The sequence below is a fragment of the Cervus canadensis genome, chromosome 5 (genome assembly GCF_019320065.1).
Source record: "Cervus canadensis isolate Bull #8, Minnesota chromosome 5, ASM1932006v1, whole genome shotgun sequence".
NCBI lineage: Eukaryota > Metazoa > Chordata > Mammalia > Artiodactyla > Cervidae > Cervus > Cervus canadensis.
The window spans coordinates 36,058,051-36,076,146 of record NC_057390.1 but is presented as its reverse complement, the minus strand read 5'-3'; the positions used below and the strand labels follow the sequence as shown (position 1 = coordinate 36,076,146).

The 18,096-nt window shown below is 38.6% G+C and overlaps 1 protein-coding gene and 1 non-coding gene across 3 annotated transcripts in view; both read right to left on the bottom strand.

Moving 5' to 3' along the window:
- Positions 1–18,096, bottom strand: part of EML6 (EMAP like 6) — a 277,140-nt gene that overhangs the window by 93,354 nt on the left and 165,690 nt on the right. For both annotated transcript variants that reach the window (XM_043468569.1, XM_043468567.1), the window contains exons 12-14: positions 9,264–9,431; positions 8,196–8,302; positions 1,558–1,676 (exon numbers count right to left, since the gene is read on the bottom strand). In XM_043468569.1, coding sequence (XP_043324504.1) covers positions 1,558–1,676; positions 8,196–8,302; positions 9,264–9,431 — 394 coding nt within the window. The remainder of the gene's footprint in view (positions 1–1,557; positions 1,677–8,195; positions 8,303–9,263; positions 9,432–18,096) is intronic.
- On the bottom strand, positions 10,095–10,187 carry LOC122442767. The gene has a single exon (XR_006269757.1). It is a non-coding gene; the product is annotated as a small nucleolar RNA SNORD116 (small nucleolar RNA).

Here is an 18,096-nt window from a genome sequence, read left to right as displayed (position 1 = left end):
AGAGACACAGATGTTTAGAACAGACTTTTGGACTCTGTGGGAGAAGGCGAGGGTGGGATGATCTGAGAGAACAGTGTTGAAACATATATATTATCAAGTGTGAAACAGATCGCCAGTCCAGGTTGGATGCATGAGACAAGTGCTCGGGGCTGGTGCACTGGGATGACCCAGAGGGATGGGATGGGGAGGGAGGTGGGAGGGGGGCTCAGGATGGGGAACACATGTAAATCCATGGCTGATTCATATCAATGTATGGCAAAGACCACTACAATATTGTAAAGTAATTAGCCTCCAACTAATAAAAATAAAAAGTGCAAAATTGGAATAGATAAAATGCTAAACTCTATTACCATCTAGCAATAAGAAATATATATGCAGGTATATCTGAACTCATTGAAAAAATTCTATCTTAATAGTCTTTCCAATAAAATTTTTTATGTTTAATAACTATTTATCAGAATTTATACTATCTTTATGTTGATTTAGCCAGCTATTTATTATTAATATTAATAGTTATAATAATAATTAAATCCAGAAAAAAATGTGTTAGTGCTAAGAGCAGCACTGTCCAATAGAAATATTATGTAAATCATATAGGTAATTTAAAAAGTTATAATTGTCACATTAGAAAGTGAAAAGTAACAGATGAAATTTATCCTAAGAATATTTAACCCAATGTCTAAAATATTATCATGTCCACCTGTAATCAATACAAAACATTTTAATGATGTGTATGGTTTTTTTACATTAAGTCTTCAAAATCTGGTGTGCATTTTCTATATACAGCACATTTTAATTCAGAGCAGTCACATTTCAAGTGTTCATTGCCTACAAGTAGATACTGTATTGGAGAGCACAGAGTTAGAAAGTTATGATCACAGGGAATTAAATTTAATTTGAACTGATAATTATGTTTTTTCCTTGTTGAAGTTAAGACAGGGTGATCAATAAAAGACTTACCAGCATAAAAATAATATGTTAGGGTAAAATTCTGTGGGAGAAGTAGAACAGAAATATGGGTTCATGTATTTTTTAAACTGATGATGATGGAAATCAAATGTCTATGGCATTTAGGTTCCATTGGAGCTATTTAAATAAATAATCTGAGTATTTATAAAACAGTAGCTATTATGCTCTTTACAAGCATTTAAGCTTAGGTTGAAAAATCTTCGATGTCAACTTAAAATGTGGAAGGTTGCACATGATTTTCAAAATTCAAAATTATTTAGGACATATATGACCAGAAGTGTTTCAAAGAAAGGTTGTCCTGGGAAAGCCAGCTGAATAGAGCAGGAGTTATGGAATGAGGAAGCAGAGATGGAGAGAATGAAATGAAATACCAAGGAGTGACAGTAACACATGCATCACGAAAAGACATGAAGCATGAAAAATCTAGACACCCTCACTGAGGTGGACTCAGAACACTGAGAAAACTGGACAGAGTCACGGTTAAAATATTAAGCACAAGTAAGTGCAAGGTGGAGAGGAAAGCCAGCCTGAAGTGGGGCAGCGCTGAAAAGGGCGACAAGGTGATAAGGCTGGTGCCATGTCACCTACCCATGTATGAACTGGAGTTTCAGGCTGTCCTCAGGAGCCTTTTCTCGTTTGAGGAAGGGCACTGCATGGTTTTTCTCTTTACTTTGTTGCTTTAGCTGAGGTAGATCTTCTTTGTAAACCTTCATGGGTAGCAGAAACACTTAGTGAGACACTCTTCAAGTTTCAAATATATAAATATCTTGGCATTCTCAGGAAATCTTTAATTGCAGGAAATCAAGTTTTTTAAAACATTAGAAATTAAAAGTTGTCACAGGAGAAAAAGAAGGGCATTATATAACGGTAAAGGGGTCAACTTATTGAGAAGGCTTAACAATGGTAAATATTTATGCCCCTGACAGCATCTAAATCTGCAAAGCCTATATTAACAACTAAAAGAAGAAATAAATATCAGTACAATAATAGTTGGGAACTGTAAAGTCCCACTCTCAACAACAGACTGATCATCCAGAGAATCAATAATGAAACAGATTTAAACAATACCACAGGCCAAAAGAATAGATGCTTTCAAACTGTGGTGCTGGAGAAGACTCTTGAGAGTCCTTTGGACAACAAGGAGATCAGACCAGTCAATCTTAAAGGAAATCAACCTTGAATATTCATTGGAAGGGCTGATGCTGAAGCACCAAAACTTTGGCCACCTGATGTGAATAGCCAACTCACTGGAAAAGACCCTGATGCTGAGAAAGACTGAAGGCAGAAGGAGAAGAGGATGACAGAAGATGAGATGGTTGGATGGCATCACTGATGCAATGCACATGAACTTAGGCAAACTCTGGGAGATGGTGGGGGACAGGGAGGCCTGGTGTGCTGCAGTCTGCGGGGTTGCAAAGAGTTGGACATGACTTGGCAGTAAACAACAACAACAACAGATCAAATATTCTAACAAACAAATATGGAACTTCTCCTTTATCAGCAGCAGAATACACATTCTTCTCAAGTGCAAAAGGAACATTTTCTAGGACAGATAATGTTAGACCACAAAACAAGGCTCAATAAATTTAAAAAGATTGAAATTATATCAAGTATCTTTTTCTGACCACTATTGTATGAAACCAGAAATAAGTATGGATCTAACAGAAGCAGAAGATATTAAGAAGAGGTGGCAAGAATACAAAGAACTATACAAAAAAGATCTTAATGAGCCAGATAACCATGATGGTGTGATCACTCACCTAGAGCCAGACATCTTGGAGTGTGAAGTCAAGTGAGCCTCAGGAAGCATCACTATGAGCAAAGCTAGTGGAGGTGATGGAATTCCAGCTGAGCTATTTCAAATCCTAAAAGATGATGCTGTGAAAGTGCCACACTCAATATGCCAGCAAATTTGGAAAACTCAGCAGTGGTCACAGGACTGGAAAAGGTTCATTTTCATCCCAATCCCAAAGAAAGGCAATGTCAAAAATGTTCAAACTATTTCACTATTACACTCATCTCACATGCTAGCAAAGTAATGCTCAAAATTCTCCAAGCTAGGCTTCAACAGTACTTGAACTGAGAACTTCCAGATGCTCAAGCTGGATTTAGTAAAGGCAGAGGAACCAGAGATCAAATTGCCAACATCCACTGGATCATAGAAAAAGCAAGAGAGTTCCAGAAAAACACTTACTTCTGCTTTATTGACTATGCTAAACTTTGACTGTGAGGATCACAACAAATTGTAGAAAATTCTTCAAAAGATGGGAATACCAGACCACCTCACCTGCCTCTTGAGAAATGTGTATGCAGGTCAAAAAGCAACAGTTAGAACTGGAGGAACAACGCACTGGTTCTAAATTGGGAAAGGAGTACATTAAGGCTGTATATTGTCACCCTGCTTATTTAACTTATATGCAGAGTACATCATGTGAAATGCCAGGCTGGATGAAGCAGAAGCTGGAATCAAGATTGTCAGGAGAAATATCAATAATCTCAGATAGGCAGATGACACCACCCTTATGGCAGAAAACGAAGAGGAACTGAAGAACCTCTTGATGAAAGTGAAAGAGGAGAGTGAAAAAGTTGGCTTAAAACTCAACATTCAAAAAACGAAGATCATGGCATCTGGTCCCATAACTTCATGGCAAATAAATGGGGAAACAATGGAAACAGTGACGACTTTATTTTCTTAGGCTTCAAAATCACTGTAGATGGTGACTACAGTCATGAAATTAAAAGATGCTTGTTCCTTGGAAGAAAAGCTATGACTAACCTAGACAGCATATTAAACAAGCAGAGACATTACTTTGCTGACAGAAGTCCGTCTAGTCAAAGCTATGGTTTTTGCAGTAGTCCATGTATGGATGTGAGAGTTGGACCATAAAGAAAGTTGAGCACAGAAGAATTGATGCTTTTGAACTGTGGTGTTAGAGAAGACCCTTGAGAGTCCTTTGGATTGCAAGGAAATCAAACCAGTCAATCCTAAAGGAAATCAATCCTGAATATTCACTGGAAGGACTTATGCTGAAGTTGGAGCTCCAATACTCTGGCTACCTGATGTGAAGAACTGACTTATCAGAAAAGACCCTGATGCTGGGAAAGATTGAAGGCTGGAGGAGAAGGGGATGACAGAGGATGAGATGGTTGGATGGTATCACTGACTTGATGGACATGATTTTTAGTAAGCTCTGGGAGTTGGTGATGGATAGGGAAGTCTGGCGTGCTGTAGTCCATGGGGTTGCAAAGAGTCAGACATGACTGAACTACTGAATTGAACGGAGAAATAAGTAACAGAAAGAAAGCTGAGAAAGTCACAAATAAGTAGGAATTAACACACTTCTGAACAAATAATGAATCAAAGAAGAAATCAAAAAGGAAGTTTTAAAAAATCTGACAGAAATGAAAATGGAAACACAACATACCAGAACTTATAGGACACAGCAAAAGCATATCAAAGGGGAATGTTTGTAACTAATAAACATATCCATTAAGAAAAAAGATACATTTCAGATAAAGAACTTAGTAGTATATGTCAAGGAGCTAGAAAAAAGCTTGGACTTAGTTTGGACACTAAGTCCAATGTTAGAAGTAAGGAAATAATAGAGATTAGTACAGAAATAAATGAAATAGAGAATAGGAAAACTGTAGAAAAGATTAATAAAACTAAGAATAGGTTCTCTGAAAAGACAAATGAAATTGAAAACATAAGATTGAATTTTACTTCTTCTAGATAGAACTGGACATGGAACAACAGACTGGTTCCAAATAGGAAAAGGAGTACATCAAGGCTGTATATTGCCACCCTGCTTACTTAACTTATGTGCAGAGTACATCATGAGAAATGCTGGGCTGGATGAAGCACAAGCTGGAATCAAGAATGCCGGGAGAAATATCAATAACCTCAGATATGCAGATGACACCACCCTTATGGCAGAAAGTGAAGAAGAACTAAAGAGCCTCCTGATGAAAGTGAAAGAGGAGAGTGAAAAGGTTGGTTTAAAGCTCAATATTCAGAAAACTAAGATCATGGCATCTGGTCCCATCACTTCATGGCAAATTGAATGGGGAAACAGTGGAAACAGCGGCTGACTTTATTTTTATGGGCTCCAAAATCACTGCAGATGGTGATTGCAGCCATGAAATTAAAATACGCTTGCTCCTTGGAAAAAAGCTATGACCAACCTAGACAGCATATTAAAAAGCAGAGACATTACTTTGCCAACAAAGGTCCATCTAGTCAAGGCTATGGTTTTTCTGGTAGCCACATATGGATGTGAGAGTTGGACCATAAAGAAAACTGAGCCCAGAAGAATTGATGCTTTTGAACTGTGGTGCTGGAGAAGACTCTTGAGAGTCCCTTGGACTGCAAGGAAATCCAACCAGTCCATCCTAAAGGAGATCAGTCTTGGGTATTCATTGGAAGGACTGATGCTGAAGCTGAAACTCCAATACTTTGGCCACCTGATGGGAAGAGCTGACTCAATTGAAAAGACCTAGTTGCTGGGAAAGATTGAGGATGGGAGGAGAAGGGGACAACAGAGGATGAGATGGTTGGAAGGCATCACCAACTCAATGGACATGCTGCTGCTGCTAAGTCGCATCAGTTGTGTCCGATGCTGTGCGATCCCATAGACGGCAGCCCACCAGGCTCCCCCATCCCTGGGATTCTCCAGGGAAGAACACTGGAGTAGGTTGCCATTTCCTTCTCCAATGCATGAAAATGAAAAGTGAAACTGAAGTCGCTCAGTCGTGTCCAACTCTTAGCGACCCCATGGACTGCAGCCTACCAGGCTCCTCCGTCCATGGGATTTTCCAGGCAAGAGTACTGGAGTGGATTGCCAGTGACATGAGTTTGGGTAAACTTCGGGAGTTGGTGATGGACAGAGAGGCCTGGCGTGCTGCGGTTCATGAGGTCGCAAAGAGTTGGACATGACTGAGTGACTGAACTGAACTGAATGAACAAAGCTAACTTGAAGTATCTTTTAAATCATTGGGATTTAAAAGAATTCCTTCAAAAAAATTCTGCTATTATGTTTCTTAATAAATTTATATCCAGATAATATAGTTACTTCAGATAAATATGAAAGGAAATTATTAAATAAAATTATCAATATAATTTAAGTATTTTGTTAAAATTTCTTCTAGGCAAGAAATCTCTTGATTATTCAGACATGTAAAATGTGGCCTTGTGAATCATGGTGATCACTCTTGGGAATTATCCTTCTTTCATGACCCTATGAACCTTCCAGATCAGACTTGGATACAGAGCAAAGCTCTTGGCTTAATCTAGGACCTAGCATATGCTGTTGACTGGGAGAACATTCCCTATAATTTAAATGTGGATAAAATCCATCTTTTGTCTACCATGTACTTATGCCCTACTATCAAGAGATATAAATTTAATACATTTAAATGAAATTTAATTCAATCAAACTGCATTACAAAAAATCATGAAAATATTATAATAAAACTCTTATTTAGGGTTTGATCAAAAATTGTTTGAAAAAAAAAGAAGTCAGGCGATATCTCACTTCTGCCTTGTCTATTACAGATGCAATGAACTAAGCTTTTAAAGTCTAATGATAATTATTCATCTGAATTCAGATGCTTTCCTCAGCTTATCAACTACTTTAGAGAACTGAATTCTTGTCTCGGCAATTCTACTGCTTATTCAAACAGTCTCATAACTTCTGTGGGCCTCAAAGTCCCATCTGTAGAACAGACTTCCAGCTCAGGAATAACTCAGGAATCAAATTCAGACAACATGAATCAAATAACACAGGTGAAAACTTTAGAAAGTAAGATGTCAGGGAGAATATACAAATCTTAGGCATGAATTTCAATCAAGTCATTAATTTTCATTCTTTTACGAGTACTATTTTATTAAATAAAAACATCTCAAGTAAAAAAATTGCTTTTCTCTTTCTTTTTTCCTTAAATTGTATGTTCATTTTGCTTTCCCCTTTCATTGTTCATTCCATTTCACCTTGATATCAGGGTATAATATTGTTTAATATTTTCATATTTACATATTAATAATTTCCTTTCAAATCTTAATCTATAGCATAATATATTGTACCAACACACAGTCAAACTGATTTAGTCTTGAAGTTGAGCCAAGCCATCAGCTGGACTACTTTTGTGCTAATCTAATTTTTCAAAATTGAAAGCAGTGAGTGACAATTATGGGCTGGGAAAAAAGTCATCATCTGAAAAGTCATACATTCAGAGCTTATTTAGAGGCAAAGCTAAGTAGCCCATAGGATGTGCACTCCAGACAGAGGATCAGATCCACTTTCTTATTCTAACACTACAGGCAATAAGGATGCGGGCACAGTACTTAGCCTCTCAGGGGTTGCTGTGGGGTTGGCTTTGGTGTACGTATAGCACAGGATGTGGCCCCACAGAGACACTTGATACATGGCAGCTGCCACAGGCCTATGGTAAGTTTCCGTGGGCAAGACTGACAGTTTCTATGTCTGAAACTTGAAATCTTATTAGCTCCATGTTCATTTATGGAATCTGCTTCACATAGCTCCGTTAAATGACAAGGAAGAAAACAGAACCCCCTAGAGTTATTACCATTAAGAAGGTGATACATGTCCAGATTCCAGTGAAGGATTGTGCATTTTAATACATAGTTTAGTGCTAAAATTAAATACCTATTTTTTAAAAAATAGTACCCAATTAGTTGTAATTGTCCAATTTTTTTACTAAAGATGATTTCTGACTGGACAGATAATACGCATTGTATTTGGGCTTTTACTTTAATTAAATGGATAATGGTCTCCACAAGCTAAGAGAGACATCAGGACAATAGCTCATTTGCAAACTACCATGCTTCCAGAGTCTCCTGTTCTATAAAGAAAACACATGCTTTAATGATCTGCTGAGAAAAATGAAAAATCATGTAACTCACTTGCACATTTTTCTGCAACAGATATTTAAAATTTTTAGTTGCTAGGAAAGCAGGAAACCCAAATTGTCATGGGTTCTGCTTTAAAATTTGCTACTACTTTCTCCTTAAAATTTTTTTACTGACATGATCAGTAAAAACCTTATTTCAAATCTGCATTTAAAGACAAGAAGTAGCCAATTTTACTAATTCTATTTTTAATTTTCTTTTGCCGAAGGACTAACCAATTTTAGTGCAGTGTCTGATTTGAATGATATCAAGATTTGGGGTTATAAAGTATCTGTCATAAGGCTTCCTGTTTACTGACCTGACGATCATAATTGATTTGAGTTTCTTGTTCAATATCAGAGTCCAACTCCGGCACGTCAGATAAATCTGAATCAGATTCTTCACTGTAGGAATCAGTGCCACCGTCTGCAGAAACACCCCCACAAGAAACAAGCAGAAATTCTGAGACTCTTAATGGCTAAAAAGTTTATTTAAAAATATTTTCTTTCTTCTATCCTACTGAGTTCAATAAAAATAACTACACCATACACCATAATTTTCATTTGCTGTAGATTCTTAAAACATCTTTTTCCTTTCATCTTTTGGTTAAGTTCAGCGGCATACCTCTCACCCTCTTTTTAGGAGTATTAACAGATTAGCGTAACTCCCCCCACCATTTCCATACTTGTATTAGATAATGGATCTTTGGGTTTTAAATCTTGCTTTGAAAGAGAGAAAAGGGGAGACAGGGAGGTTTTACCATGGAGGAAGCTGGGTCAGAAGGAAATTCAACCATTTATTCAGTAAAAATCCTCTTTAGCCTGTTAACATGACCACCAAGTGCTGGTAACTGTCATGGTCAAAACTGCTGCAGAACCCCTCCCAATAAAAACCATTTCCTCACATAGTACATGGTCATTACTACTGACAGTACAATAAATTAAAGGACCAACAAATCCATTGACCTGGAACACAGCTGATCCTGACTGTGGATCATTCTTTGATCCCTATTAGGAAGGCAACTCCTATTCCAAATGTTACTTGGTCACCTGACCCAGCAGCCCCACCATTCATTAGAAGTGTCCTAAGGAGGCTGAAATGTATGTGCTGATCTTGTTTTCAAAAGTTAATTCTTCATGTAAACTTTAGACCTTCAGCTTTCATTTAGTATAAGCAAAAATCTTTGAAGGAAATTATCCAATTGACCCATATTCGATTAACCCATATCTCAAAACGTTTTTCTGTTTTTTTTTAATTTTTAAATTTATGGTAGGAATGAATTTTTCAAAATGGCTTTAACTCTTTACCTTCAGAAGAGATGTCAGGCCATTATGTGAAATTTTTATTGAAAAACAAACAGATGTTGGAAAATTATTACTGATTTTACCCTGGGGTGCGGTTTCCAGCAGGCCATTGCTGACACCTTCTGGAATAAATCTCCACTGGAAAACCGAGTGGTCAGCCCCTCCTGTGCTTAATACCCACTGAAAGTCATGAGACCAGCGGACGTTTGTGACATGTGCAGAATGGCCCACATACTTTCTAAATTTGGCTCCTGAAAGATATTATTGAGAAGATTAGTTATGAAAAAAAAAAAAAAGAACTCGTTGGTTAAAAAATTACATTCCAAAAAAAAAAAAATTACATTCCTATTCATGTTGAGGACAAAAGCTTTAAATACACTAGAAAACATAATCTTCAGCCTTATATATAATAAATAAGTGAATGTTTCAAAAGATATGTCAATCATTCCAGTATGAATTAAGCTAAAACTAGGTCTTAAAATCTGAGCTGTTTCTAAAGACACATCTGAACCTGTTCCAAATAACACTTACTGCATCACTGATTCTGCAAATAAAAGCTAAAGAATAAATATCTTACACATTCTTATTTAAGTATGAGATACAACCGGCAATCCTTTACAACTGGGAAACAGAAAATAATTCTGAAGGGGGAAATGTTAAGTTATTGTTTGGGGTCATATGATGTAGAGTTGGGAGAATGAAACTTTTTTCTCTTAAATTGATTACTTTTACTCAGTGAACACCATCCCTGGGGAGTAAATGCAATAGAAAAGCTTTGCGAACTTATATTTGGCACTGAATAACTGAAGCAAAGTCTCCAGTGTGTGGTCCATACACAGCAGTATAAAGGCACTCATGGAAGTAATCAAGGTCCATCTTTTTTTTTTTTTTAACCCCAAGGGAGGCAACGTGCTGGACCTCAGTTTCGATGAGGAGACGGTAGTGAGTTCTCACTCATTTTGTTCAGATTTTCCAAGGAATGCATGAGAGGGTGTCGTCATCGATCAGCAAGGTCCATCTTATGTGGAGGCCTAGAACCCCAAAGACTGTGGGATATTTCCAGGGCCCACAAGCACCCCATCCCTTCTTCAGAAATACTTCTAGCTATTACAGTCCCTCTAAGTGGCATCTCTTTAATGGGGGAAAAGCCACCTGTTTAACTATCACATGCTTAAAATTTAAATACACACTGGGGAGATAATGATTTAAATTTATAGGAAGGCAAAAATGGCTGCTACATGTTATTTTCCTGAGAGCATGCTCTGAGCAGGTGAGGTTTTATTATATCAGGGCCTCCGAAAAAGGCAAGGGGGATGCTGCCACAGAAGGGGAAAGGAAGGACTTGAGTCTCAAAAGCAACTGCCCATTACAAGGAGTTTCCTAAATCAGTTTAAAGAGATTAGACTGTTAATAAAGTCAAACAGATTCCAACTCTGATCAGCTGGAGATGCCAAATTATATATATATATAATTATAATTCAATAATTATAAAGTAAACCTTTCCACATCTCTGTAGACCTTGCTGGGCTATCCTTTGCTTCCCTGACCTTTATACCCTTCTCAGACAGGATTTAACCCATCTCTTTGGGGTTGTTTTAAAAATACCCACAATTCTAAAAACATGAAACTATAGAAAAACACGGTTGATTTGTGGTTATGAGGAGATTGGGGGTTGAGGAGATGGTGAGATGTTGGCCAAAGATATACTTTCAGTATAAGATGAATAACTTCTGGGGAACTAATATACAGCATGGTGACTGTATTTAATAATACTGCCTCATATATTTGACAGTGGCTAAGAGAGTAGACCTTAAATGTTCTCAGCACGCATGCATGGGCACACACAACACAAAATAACTGAGGTCATAGATATGTTAACTAACCTTAAAGTAGTGATCATTTCACAACAGTTACATAAATGAAATCACCATGTTGCACTTTAAACATATACAATGTTATTTGTTAATTTTATCTGAATAAAGCTGGAAAAATATGTCCACAAATTATTTGATACAAATCAAAACAAATAGACTGTCAAAAGTAAAGGTGTGTGACATCCAAGAGGAGGTTATAAAAGGCACTGCGGATGCATCCTTGCTCTTTCCTGGATCTCTAGATACCGTGTGATGAGGACACCCAAGCAGCTCAGGGAGAGGCTCACATGGCCAGGAGCTGAGGCCTTCTGCCAAGAGCCAGGTGAGGGAACATCTTGGAAGAGGATCTTTGGCCTCAGTCTAGTCTTCAGATGACTGTAGCCTCATGAGAGACCTGGAACTAGAATCATCCAGCTAAGCTGCTCCTGAATCCCTGACTCCCCAAAACTATGAGATAATAAATGATTATTGATTTAAGCTGCTAACTTTGGGAGGGGGAGAATTTGTTATACAGCCATAGCTAGCTCATACATCCTTGGTGGGCTGGAACTAGAACCTTCAAACATCAGTGTCATCAAATTTGCTGTTTAGTTGCTAAATTGTGCCCGACTCTTTTGTGATGCCATGGACTGTAGCCTGAGGGGCCCCTCTGTCCATGGAATTTCCCAGGCAAGAATACTGCAGTGGGTTGCCATTTCCTACTCCAGGGGATCTTCCTGACCCAAGTATCGAACCCATGTCTCCTGTACTGGCAGCCAGGTTCTTTACCACTGAGCCACCATGGAAGGCACCAGTGTCATCAATATTTAGGCCTTATCTCTCTGATCTTCCTTCCTGTCCTCTTTCTCCCTCACTTTCTCTGCTCTAGTCTCACTAGCCTCTTTGCAAGCCAGGCCCTCTTCTGCCTCTATCTTTTGCACGTGTGTTCTGTCTGGAATGCTCTTCCCCTGCATCTCTGAATGGCTGGCTCCCTCACCTCTTTCAGGTTTCTAGTCATACGAACCTGTATCAGTGAGCCCTGCTTTTACCACGCCTGCTTAAAACAGCAATACCCTACTGCCCCACATGAGCACTACTCCCCCTGTGTGCTTTATTTTTCATCACAGCACTTCTCACCAACAGATGTGTTTTTATTGTTTTGTTTATTGACTGTGTCTCCTCAGTAGGACAAGAGCTCCAGGGATTTCTGCTGGTTTTATGCAGTGACCTATCTCCAGCCTCTAGAATAGCACTTAAATATTTATTGAATACATGAAGGTCACATCCATCTCTTCCAAGGGTTTCCTTAAGACACTGAGTGGCTTTTCCTTAAGACACTGACCCTAAGGAAGACTCAGCCCTCAGCTCTCATCTCCTCTCTGATTCTTTCTCCTTAGTTTTAAATATGGTTGATAATCCCTTGACTGCCAAACATTCAGCTCCAGCCCTGACTGAACTCTCCCCAGAGTGTTGATGGCCTGTGTGCAATGCCCACTTGGATGTCTAATAGTTGCTTCAAACTTATGGACAAACCAGGAGCTTACCCTTCCCTTCCTACTCTGTTACCACCATAACACGTGCACGCACACACACACACACACACACCCTTTTACTCTCTCATTTTCCCGTCTCTGTAGATGGCACTAGCATTCAGCCCATTGATCAAACCTAAAATTTAGGAGTCATCCTCAATCCCTCTCTTTCCTTCTATTCCCACACCCAACCCACGAGTGTGATCTTCAGGTCTACCTTTACATTGTTTTCTAGTCTCAACCACCTCTCTTCACATCCGTTCCTGACACCTTTGTCCAAGTTACATCCTCTATCACTCAGGCTCTTGTGAAAATCTCTACTTGAAGCCTCCTCTTCACTATTCCACTCCACACAATATTAAAGTGGTATTTTAAAAACGTAAATTGGTCATGCCACTCTTCCACTTAAAATCTCAATAGTTTTCCATTGCACTTAGAATAAAACCCACATTTCTAACAGTTGCTTTAAGGCCCCTCATGCCTGGCCCCACTGCCCTTCCAGCCTCGCACTGCACAATTCTCCCATCATTGGTCAAGCTCTAGTCATGCTGATCTTTCTGTTCTTGCATCAAGCTCATCTAAGCTCTACTGAAGGTCAGCACTTTTCCTTCCAAGGTCTACGTTTTCTGCAACTTAACTCTTACAGTATCCAGGAGACCTGGCATAGGAGGCAGTCATTCAAGGACTCTGTGGTATGTGTGCGTATCTGTGCTGTGTGTCTGAAGGATTAACGGAAGGGTAGCAAATGAAACATGGAGATCCTCAGCCTTGAGCCTCCCCTGGCAGGGGCAGATGCCAAGGGTGTTAAGATATGACAAATGCCAATAAGCAAGGCTTTGGATTTTATCTCATGTCAGTGTCTGGGGGTTGATGGTCAAACAGGATGTAGTCTATGTCAGGGGTCCCCAACCCCCAGGCCACTGGGCTCGTACCAATCCACAGCCTGTTAGGAAGCAGGCTGCACAGCAGGAGGTAAGCGGCCGGCAAAACTGAAACCACCTCCCCACTACTACAGTCCTTGGAAAAATGGTCTTCCACAAGACCAGTCCCTGGTGCCAAAAAGGTTGGGGACTGCTGGTCTAAATGACATCAGGGAAAATTATCAGTAATGACCCTAATTATATTAAGATTTAATAACTGTCAAAATGAGGAAAACAAATTGCTTCTGCTATGTAATAATACAGTGAAAGTGTGAAAGTGAAAGTCGCTCAGTCGTGTCCCACTCTTTGCAACCGCATCGAGTATACAGTCCATGGAATTCAGGCCAGAATACTGGAGTGAGGAGCTTTCCCTTCGCCAGATCTTTCCAACCCAGGGATTGAACCCAGGTGTCCTGCATTGCAAGCGGATTCTTTACCAGCTGAGCCACCAGCAAAGCCCAAGAATACTGGAGTGGGTAGCCTATCCCTTCTCCAGTGGAGACCCAGGAATAGAACCGGGGTCTCCTGCATTGCAGGTGGATTCTTTACCAACTGAGTTATCAGGGAAGCCAACAATAATACAAATTGTAGTCATTTTCATTAGCTGTAGAACACATATGTCTAGTTATTATGCAGAGAATACTATGCACATATAATTGTATCAATTAACTTGATGGTGAGTTTTATTTTAATCACAATGGAAAACTATAATGTTGGCTCAGTTTCCATACTCTCTCACAGTCATCAGCCCCTGCTCTTATTTGCCTGTTCACAGGTTCAAAAGTTGGGGGAATACTTGTCACTGGTACCTTGGTTAAAGGAAGACAAGTTGTACCAACTATTACCATCCTCATCAGCAACACTGTTATAAACTACTCAGTTGGAAGTTTTGGCACAAAAAGTCCATGAGAAGCCTAAACAACTTGAGGCAAAATTGCAAGATGTATAAACTCTGTATCAGGAAAAGTGGAACAAGTCAATTTGCCATGAGGACATGGATACTTGTGCAGATTGTGGAGGTGGGTTTTATTACTCTCACGTACTGTCACTCTGGCTGTCAAACCTCTCCTTGTTCATTCAGATGTCTTCTGGTCCCCTTCATCCTCAGGGTTGTTTTATATGTAAGAGTATCTCATTTTGACAAATAGTACTACTCACCATACCTCCCGCCTCACCCTTCCCCTTCCTAATAAGCAAACCCAAGGTCTACATTTCCATTGCTATTTGCTAAAGCCAATCCACCCTACAAGGCTCAGTGATACATAAAAAATAACAACTCTCACTGAATTGTCAAGTCCTGATACTTGAGGCCAATAGCATTGTTTCTGACCCTCAGCATGTTTCTTCTGAATGCTAATTTCCCAGATACCTTCTGGTTACTTAACTTCTGCAAGTACATTACTCAATCTAACAAGACATGCCCTATTACTCAAAAGACCCATTAGGGTGAGAGAGAACAGTTTGAATTAGGCATGTTGAGGTAACGCTGTGCCTTGAGCATTTCATTTAAAAAATTTTTTTGTATCAAACAGACCTAAATTCTACTTTCTTATTTCTTTAAAAAATTTTTTTTTAATTAAAGGATAATTGCTTTATAGAACTTTGTTGTTTTCTGTCAAACCTCAATATGAGTCATCCATAGGTATACATATCTCCTCTCCTTTTTGAACCTCCCTCCCATCTCCCCCCCACTCCCACCCCTCTAGGTTGATACAGAGCCCCTGTTTGAGTTTCCTGAGACATATAGCAAATTCCTGTTGGCTATCTATTTTACATATGGTAATGTAAGTTTCCATGTTACTCTTTCCATACATCTCATCCTCTCCTCCCCTCTCCCCATGTCCATAAGTCTATTCTCCATGTTGTTTCTCCATTGCTGCCCTGTGAATAAATTCTTCAGAACCATTTTTCTAGATTCCATGTATGTGCATTAGAATATGATATTTACCTTTCTCTTTCTGACTCACTTCACTCTGTGTAATAGGTTCTAGGTTCATCCACCTCATCAGACTCAAATCTGTTCTTTTATGGCTGAGTAATATTCCATTGTGCATATGTACCAGAACCTCTTTATCCATTCATCTGTTGATGGACATCTAGGTTGCTTCCATGTTCTAGCTATTGTAAATAGTGCTGTGATGAACAATGGGATACATGTGTCTTTTTCAACCCTGGTTTGCTCAGGGTATACGCCTAGGAATAGGATTGCTGGGTCATATGGTGGTTTTATTCCTAGTTTTTTAAGGAATCTCCATACTGTCTTCCATAGTGGCTGTATCAATTTACATTCCCACCAACAGTGCAAGAGCATTCCCTTTTCTCCACACCCTCTCTAGCATTTATTGTTTGTAGACTTTTTGATGATGGGCCATTCTGACTGGTGTGAGGTGATATCTCATTGTGGTTTTGACTTGCATTTCTCTAATAATGAGCAATGTTGAGCATCTTTTCATGTGTTTGTTAGCCATCTTTATGTCTTCTTCGGAGAAATGTATGTTTAGGTCTTTTTCCCACTTTTTGATTGGGTTGTTTGTTTTTCTGTTATTAAGTCATATGAGCTGCTTGTATATTTTGGAAATTAATCCTTTGTCAGTTGTTTCATTTCCTATTATTTCCTCCCATTCCAAGGGTTGTCTTTTCACCTTGCTTACAGTTTCCTTTGCTGTGCAAAAGTTCTTAAGTTTAATCAGGTCCCACTTGTTACTTTTGTTTTTATTTTCATTACTCTAGGAGGTGGGTCATAGAGGATCTTGCCTTGATTTATGTCATTGAGTGTTCTGCCTATGTTTTCCTCTAAGAGATTATAGTTTCTGGTCTTACATTTAGGTCTTTAATCCATTTTGAGTTTATCTTTGTGTACAGTGTTAGGAAGTGTTCTAATTTCATTCTTTTACATGCAGCTGTCCAGTTTTCCCAACACCATTAAGTGAAGAGGCTGTCTTTGCCCCATTGTATATTCTTGCCTCCTTTGTCAAAAATAAGGTACCCATAGGTGTATGGGTTTATTTCTGGGCTTTCTGTCTTGTTCCATTGGTCTATATTTCTGTTTTTGCACCAGTACCATACTGTCTTGATGACTGTAGCTTTGTAGTATAATCTGAAGTCAGAAAGGTTGATTCCTCCAGCTCCATTCTTCTTTCTCAAGACTGCTTTGGTTATTCAGGGTCTTTTGTGTTTCCAAATGAATTGTGAAATTTTTTGTTCTAGTTCTGTGAAAAATGCCATTGGTAATTTGATAAGGGTTGCATTGAATCTGTAGATTACATTTGGTAGTATGGTCATTTTCATAATATTGATTCTTCCTACCCAGGAACACGGACTATCTCTCCATCTGTTTATGTCATCTTTGATTTCTTTCGTTAGTCTCTTGTAATTTTCTCCGTATAGTTCTTTTGTCTCCTTAGGTAAGTTTATTCCTAGATATTTAATTCTTTTTGTTGCAATGGTGAATGGGATTCCTTAATTTCTCTTTCTGATTTTTCATTGTTAGTATACAGAAATGCAAGTGATTTCTGTGTATTGATTTTGTATCCTGCAACTTTTCTAAATTCATTGATTAGCAGCTTTAGTAATTTTCTGATACTATCTTTAGGGTTTTCTATGTACAGTATTATGTCATCTGCAAACAGTGAGAGCTTTACTTCTTCTTTTCTGATTTGGATCCCCTTTATTTCTTTTTCTTCTCTGATTGCTAGGACTTCCAGAACTATGTTGAATAATAGTGGTGAAATTGGACACCCTTGTCTTGTTCCTGATCTTAGGGGGGATGCTTTCAGTTTCTAACGACTGAGAATGTTTGCTGTAGGCTTATCACATATGGCCCCTACTGTGTTGACGTAGGTTCCTTCTATGCCCATTTTTTGAAGAGTTTTAATCATAAATGGGTGCTGAATTTTGTCAAAGGCTTTTTCTGCATCTATTGAGATGATTATATGGTTTTTATCTTTCAATTTGTTAATATGGTGTATCACATTGATTCATTTGCATATATTGAAAAATCCTTGCATTCCTGGGATAAACCCAACTTGATCACGGTGTGTGAGCTTTTTGATGTGTTGCTGAATTCTGTTTGCTGAAATTTTGTTGAGAAATTTTGCATCTATGTTCATCAGTTATATCGGTCTGTACTTTTGTTTTTTTGTGTTCTCTTCGTCTGGTTTTGGTATCAGGGTGATGGTGCCTTGTAGAATGAGTTTGGAAGTGTTCCTTTCTCTGCAATTTTTGAAGGAGTTTTAGAAGGCTAGGCATTAGCTCTTCTCTAAATGTTTGATAGAATTCTCCTGTGAAGCCATCTGGTCCTGGGCTTTTGCTTTTTGGGAGATTTTTGATCCCAGCTTCAGTTTCAGTGCTTATAATTGGGTTGTTCATAATTTCTATTTCTTCCTGGTTCAGTCTCGGAAAATAGAACTTTTCTAAAAATCTGTCCATTTCTTCCAGGTTATCCATTTTATTGACATATAGTTGTTCATAATAGTCTCTTATAATCCTTTGTATTTCTGCATTGTCTGTTGTAACCTCTCCTTTTTCATTTCTAATTTTGTTGGTTTGATTCTTCTCTCTTTTTTTCTTGATGAGTCTAGCTAAAGGTTTGTCAACTTTATCTTCTCAAAG